Below are 7,227 nucleotides of genomic sequence, written 5' to 3' on the forward strand. Positions count from 1 at the left end.
CTACCAGCATGGATGACATGTGACTCCTACATCTTGAGGTCCTCTGTCCTATGTAACATTTCCTATACACTGATTTACACATCTATGATGGATTGTCTCTGTGTAGTGTGTGTGTGAGATGTAAAGTGCTCTGACACCGTACACTGGTATGAATGGCGGCGGGCTATAAAACTAATTAAATGCATCCGAGCGAGAGCGGTTATGGAGACTTGAGGGGCACTGTTAAAGGGTAATAGTGAGGAAATCCGTGGAAGAGGTGGTCATTGGGGACGACAACAAACATTGTTGCACTGGGAGCGACCGGCGCTACAACCGGCCCTAGTTGTGTTACAAAAAGGCAAACAGTAAAGCTGGGAGCGACAGTTGAACCTGATGACAGCATAATCTAAAACGTCCCGTGAACTACCCTTAACACATCTAAGAACTCTTAATTTTCCTGCAAAAAAGCCTTGGCAAAGACCATGTTAGCTGGGTGATGTACAGCTCAGCAGTGTGGCCATGTTGGGAGTAAAGACCGTACAACTTTTTCTCATGTAATCATAGCTTGAGTAACAGCAAAATGAGGAAGGTGTCATGAGACATTGTGCTATGTATGTATGAACACAGAAAAACCGTGAAACAACTCTTCACCTCCAATTGTGAAAATGCATTTTGAAGTCATTGTTCTCTTCGATTGTATATCAGCTCCATGCCACTTAAATAAATATACATCTTTCTTCATAGTGCTAAATGTAGCTACTCATATGCAAAAGTGATTTTGAATTATGCATCTTTCATAGATCCACATGCTTGCATCTTTCAGAAAGAGTGTGACTGGATCTGAAACAGTCATTCCAAAGAATAATGTACCCTTTAAGCATCATTAATTTGCCCATTATGGCACTACCAGCCAACAGAGCCACAACACACACCCCAGGATCCAGTTTTCATTTCATTATGATATGGAACTCCTATGGAGGTCCACATAACATAACAACATGATACAATAAAGATACATAATACGTATTAAAAGCAATATAAATCTCCAAGCTAAAACATAAGTCATTTTAAAACCATTTATTTGCTATCTTTTATAAAGTGACAACAGGCATAGCACCACGTAGAGTATGTTAAATAACTGCAGATCTAAAGGAGAAGTTCTATTAGTAAAACCTTTTAACAAGGCAACAGAAAGGGTATTATAATTTCCATGACCCTAAAAACACGTTTGACTATGCCATCTGACCATAGACATGTGCTTGTACCTGGCACTAAAAGAGGGAATTGTGCACCGTAGTAAAGAAGAGAAACAGAAACTTGATCAATACATTCACTATTGTGTCCACAAAGATGCAACGTACATAGTACAACATACAAGGTGCAAAAAAAGCAAAATACAATTTTCTGAAAACAACCTTCAGAAATAGGTATTGCATTATTTAGGACAGCTGCCAGGAGTACTCGAGGATCTTTATATATTTTGAAAAGGTCGAACTGTCCACATGACATACACCGATTCCCTAATAGACATACATAAAAAATCATAAATTGTATTGTATATTATTTAGTTTATCGAAAACAATACAAAACATCTCAGTATCCACCGCATGCAGGGGGTCCGTAAACTCTCAGGGGACCCTAATAATAAGTTGCTCCTACTCAAAACACAAGTCAACAGGTCAGACTACAATGTCATTACGAGCATTTGCAATGTAATAGGTATCGCATTTGTAAAAGTTAGAGCTGTTGGCGTTTAAAAACACAATGTTTTTTACTTTTTTTTTTTTTTGCAGTGGAGTAATTTGCAAAGCGACATTGTCATTGGTATTTTTAACCTCAACATCTCTACCTTTAACAAACGAGAAAGTGTTATAAGCTGAATACATATTATGAACTAAAACAACAGCCAGACTGATTCGAATTTACAGCTGCAAAGTAATACTGGCGTTCCTTGTAGATAATTGTATTGTATTGTAATTGGCAGTTAAAAATGACCCCTATGACCAAATAAGCACTATCTATAATGGAAAGAAGAGAGGCCAATTGTTACACAGTCAAGGATTCTTGGCCTATTCTTATGGGTCTAGAGTAGACATTAACTAATGCTAATTTAACCATAGGGAAAAAAGTGAGTAGAACGCACACGTATCATAAAAGGGGAACTCCATATTATTGGCCATACATCCCAAGTGGGTACCTACCCATACGCTGAGTCCACTGGATGGTCTACCCCTCCCTATTGTGATGGTGGACATTGAGAAGGAGGCATAGATCTAACTGATCTACAAAGGACCCCCAGTTAATGGAATTGAGTTTGCTCTTTAGGCCAGCAACGTTCCAGGATAATATCCTCAGGGATGTTGGTGTTTCCTGGGTTCCCAACATTGGTACGTTAGGGGCATTATTGTGGGGCAATATCTCCCTCTGGAACTCTACAGATCCCCTCTCCCCTGGTTCTGGCTGCGTTCTTTTTTTGTCCAGGGGTATGGAGCAAGGACTCGTAGAAAAGAGACTTGCTCGGACGCAATCCTCTCATGCAACTTTTAACCAAGTATTAACCTTGTAATGTGTAAATTAATTTGCACAACAGACTACACTAAAGAAGATGAAGCTTGCCTATGTGTTTTACTAACAAGTAATTCGAGTGAGATTCTAAAATGGCAGCTAACTGAAAATCTTTAGTACGCATGCGTCTACTGCATCAACGTAGTATGACGTACTTTCGCTTGGAGGGAATTTTATGCGCTTGCGCAATTGCTAACAAGATGACTGCTTTGAAACTGACAAGCTCAGCATCTGTTTGGCCGAAACAAGTTATTTTACTAATGCTAACGCGGAGAAAGCATTAATAAGTAAATCAATCAATCAGTACATTTGTAGAGCGCACTACTTACCCGTGAGGGTCTCGAGGTGCTTGGGGGGGGGGGGGGCAGGGGAGCTGCTACTGCTCAAACAGCCAGGTCTTGAGGCGTCTCCTGAGGGCAGCAGGTCCTGGGTCTGTCGTAGGCGGATGGGGAGGGTGTTCCAGGTTTTTGCGGCGAGGTGGGAGAACGATCTGCCGCCGGTGGTAGCTCGACGGATGTGGGGGACGGTGGTGAGGTCAGCGGAGCGAAGCTGGCTGTTCTGGGTGTAGAAGGTGAGTCGTTCGTTGAGGTACGCTGGTCCGGTGTTGTGGAGAGCTTTGTGAGCGTGGGTGAGGAGCTTGAAGGTGATCCTCTTGTTGACGGAGAGCCAGTGCAGGTCTCAGGTGAGCTTTGATGTGGCTGTGGATGTCGAGGATGAAGCGTGCAGAGGTGTTCTGTATGCGTTGTAGTCGCTTCTGAAGTTTGGCTGAGGTTCCTGCGTATAGAGCATTGCCGTAGTCCAGTCTGCTGCGGACAAGGGCCTGGGTGACTGTCCTTCTGGTACTGTTGGGGATCCATCTGTAGATCTTGCGGAGCATGCGAAGGGTGTTGAAGCAGGAGGAGGAGACGACGTTCACTTGCTGGGTCATTGACAGTGCGGAGTCCAGGATGACTCCCTGGTTGCGTGCGTGGTCAGTGGGCGTTGGTGCAGCTCCCACTGCAACCGGCCACCATGAGTCGTCCCAGGCGTAGGGGGTGGATCCGATGATGAGGACCTCCGTCTTGTCCGAGTTCAGTTTCAGGCGGCTGTTCATCATCCATTCGGCGATGGCCTTCATTCCTTCGTTGAGGTTGGATGTGGCGGTGGTCTTGGTGAGGGAGAGAATCAGCTGGGTGTCGTCAGAGTATGAGATGATGTTGAGGTTGTGTGATCAGGCGATGTTGGCGAGCGGTGCCATGTAGACGTTGAAGAATGTCAGGCTGAGGAATGATCCTTGGGGTACGCCGCAGATGATCTTGGTGTCTTTCGAGCGGAATGGAGGGTTAGAATAGAGATAGATGGTATACAGTGAAACCATTTATTTTTGATTTTAACATTTGTCTTTTTGACTCTTTCAATAGTGCTTATTATGGACCTTTTTACATGAACCATAATCTGTTCCCTCCTGATTGCTGCACATGCGTAGTACAATCAAGCTGGAAGAAGCGATGTCATCTTGAACACCATACTTTTTCTGGGAAACGGAACGACAGTCCACTGACGCGGATGGGAACCAGTGAAATGTTATAATTTGTGACAATAATGATGTAAATGCGGGTGGGAATAAAGACTTCTGAATAAAGTTTGAATTAAGGGGATTGTTTTATTAACAAAGGGCTAACTGAAAAGAGTGATATGTAGGCATGGTGATCACCTCTCCTAGCAGTGCCCAATCGGAGTTAGGAGTTTCATGATATTGAAAAATATTTGGGTGGTACATGAATATTTGTAGGGTATAATTGAGGTAGTTCTTAATTAGTTAGAGAGACGTTGATGCTGAGTGCTGCAGAGACCGAGTGACGAGAGATGCTGAAGAAGAACCAAATTGTAGAACCATATATCTTAAGCTAATTAATTCAGAAGAAGATCGCAGAAGAATCTCAAGGAGGAAGAGAGTGTCAGAGAGGGGTGCTACGCAAGCGTTGGTGATAGAGAGGTCATCTGTCCTGTCCGGATTCCTGTCCTGAAGCCTTTGGTCACCAGATTTTCCCTTGGGGAACCTTCCCAGCCCCTTGGCCAGGGGGTTGGTTTTCACACCATACTTGGTAATTATAATTATATGGTCTGTTATGTGCATATGTCCTTTTCTCTCTATCCTCTCCTTTCCATGGATTGTCATTGCGTACTATAATTGAATGCATTTGATAAATGATTTAATTCAGCTTTCTTCCTATGAATAGACAGAGACTGTTCTGTACTTTGTAAGTGGTTCACATGACTTTATTTAGATAAAGATTTAAAACACTTCCCGACTCTGTGATCATTTCAAAATTTACAAGTAAGTTGTTTATTGTCATTTCACCAACAACTAGTTCAACTAATGGACCATCGACAAGAGGAAAGAACTTTTTGATCAGTGGAAGATTATTTAGGAACCAGAAATAACTATACTTGGTATGGTAAGAACTTAATAAAAACATGACCCCAGTGGTTTATTACCAGGTAGAGTGAATTGTCCTTATCGCCCAGGTGACTATATGGTTTTACAGTACCTTTTGCTGGTAACCCGCTGGATCAGGGGCATCTATTCCAGGACTTAGACCAGGTATATTCACCCAATTCCAGCTCCACTGAGATGAATGTGAGTTGCATGATTTGGGACATGGACTTATTCATTGGCCCTTCTCTGCCCCTACTTCATTCGTACAAGCTTTTGAGGGTTCGGCCTGTAGCTCCGCTCTTCCTTTCCGCAGCCCATAGACACGTGCGCATTGCACAGCCATGGATTATGACTTATCCTCTCCATTGGTCCCCTCTCAGAGACTTTTGCTGGATTCAACATGTGATGGCCAGAGAGTCAATCCACCCCCGCACCCCCCAGAGGCCCATACGTGTTTGCTATTATTATTGTAAAGAGCAAGGGCCTAAGCTTCTGGTGTGGGTGTCTACTTTGCAGTTTGGTTATGTTTAGGGTGGGCAATACATAGCTGTTTTGTTCCCTAGTTCAGCTCTTGCTGAAGTGGGTGTGACGTCAGGGCCTGTTAGGTGAAACTGCCTTTGATAATGGTTTTACTGTCCGTTTTGAGTATGCCGACACAAAATTGCATGCACATTCTTTATGTAACCAGATTGTCTAGTACTACTATTCTGGGATTGGCTTTAGGAACAGGAACATGAGACAAATGTCATGTGGAATGTCATAACATGTAAGCTGATAAATAAAAGCTAGGGTTGAGTGGCTGATCGTATAATAACCATATATAACAAGGACTGAAAAGTAAAATCAACTAACACTAAAATCACAGACAGATATGGAACACATTACACTGATTTATTGCTACTTATCTTACTCTTTGGGAGCTGAAGAATATTGGGCTCATGGAATGTAAGGGGATGAACGATGAGAATACACTGTGCGTTCCCGGGCCTCACATTGTTTACTTAAAGCGGTGTATCTACAGTAGCGGCTGCTGTGCAGGCCAAGTGGCGGGCGAAGGGGTTTGAACGGGAAGGGGGGGATGGGAGAAAAAAAACTACCTGAAGCAGGCATGTTGCGCTTCTGCTCTGAGTCAGCACAGGGTCCCAGGCTCACCTGCAGCCAATCCTGACACTGCTCTCATGTTTGTAAGTAGCGTCTGGTCTAGCCTGAGAACCTTGAATTTGTGCTCGCAGTGAGACTGGCTTTACTGTCTCCAACCCAGCAACACAGCTGGGTTGGAAACCCCTTAGTGACCATGTCGTTTTAGCCGGCCTGAGATGGCCAGCCCAACGGCCATGCGCACTGCTCGCAGTGCCCACCACTCCCCTCTATGACTGCCTCCACGATAGCTCTACCTCTAAGACTAGAACCTGAAAAATAAAATGATGACAAACCTTTTTTATTATCGTTTTATTTTTCAAGTTTTGAGTCCGAGGAGGCCATAGCGGAGGAGCCGGCACTGTGTATCTAAACCCATTCGATCCTCACACTAAGAATTAAAAAAAAGACAGGCCTTCATTTCCTCACCTCAGCGGTACATTCTTGTCCAATCCCCCGATGGTCCTTACAACTTGTCGACAAAAGCCATAGCACATGAAAAGCACAGAGTTCTCTGCAATGTTGGCCATTAGTGCAGGGCTGGTTCCCATGTAGAAGCTTCTTAGCCCCCCTTGCTTGAAGGTTTTCAAAGCGCAGTCCATTAGTCCCTTGTACATGTTGGGGAACGTCTGCATCTTCACCTTTGCTGTGTCGAAGGGCTGTCCTGCTAGCACACATGCTGTTCCACCTGTGCAGAAAGCATAAAATTAGTTATACGCAATTTAAAATAATAATTCTTGATTTTCCTTAACAAAATGTATTGGGTACAGTCTATAAATAAGGAAACATATAAACTGCATGTTTATTTGGTGCATCTTTTACATCTGAATTGAAAAATGTACTCAGATCCTTTCTTTCTGGGACCTGTTTTCATATTGTGAATACCCACCACTTTCCCTTCCCCAGCTAAGAATCAATCAGTTCTTTTGTTGCAAAGTGTATTTAGGTCTTATTGTGAATTTCTCTTCAACGTCAAGAGGGGAATTCTCCATCTAATAATTCAATTTTCATTTTTCATCACATTAATGCAGTTTCTTCATAGCTTTTATGCAACTGACACACAACATAACATGGCCCAAGCATGACAGACTCGAATGATGAAGTCTATGTGAACATTCACATCATGT

The 7,227-nt window shown here is 43.2% G+C and overlaps 1 protein-coding gene across 1 annotated transcript in view; it reads right to left on the reverse strand.

Annotated features, from left to right (window-relative positions):
- Positions 1-6,785, reverse strand: part of LOC147698472 (mitochondrial ornithine transporter 1-like) — a 70,064-nt gene extending 63,279 nt beyond the window's left edge. Inside the window, exon 1 of the mRNA XM_086933450.1 lies at positions 6,530-6,785. Within this exon, the coding sequence (XP_086789576.1) occupies positions 6,530-6,735 (206 nt within the window). The 5' untranslated portion in view covers positions 6,736-6,785. The remainder of the gene's footprint in view (positions 1-6,529) is intronic.
- Positions 6,786-7,227: the final 442 nt, after the last annotated feature.

Source organism: Lissotriton vulgaris, chromosome 8, assembly GCF_964263255.1.
Source record: "Lissotriton vulgaris chromosome 8, aLisVul1.2, whole genome shotgun sequence".
Classification (NCBI taxonomy): domain Eukaryota; kingdom Metazoa; phylum Chordata; class Amphibia; order Caudata; family Salamandridae; genus Lissotriton; species Lissotriton vulgaris.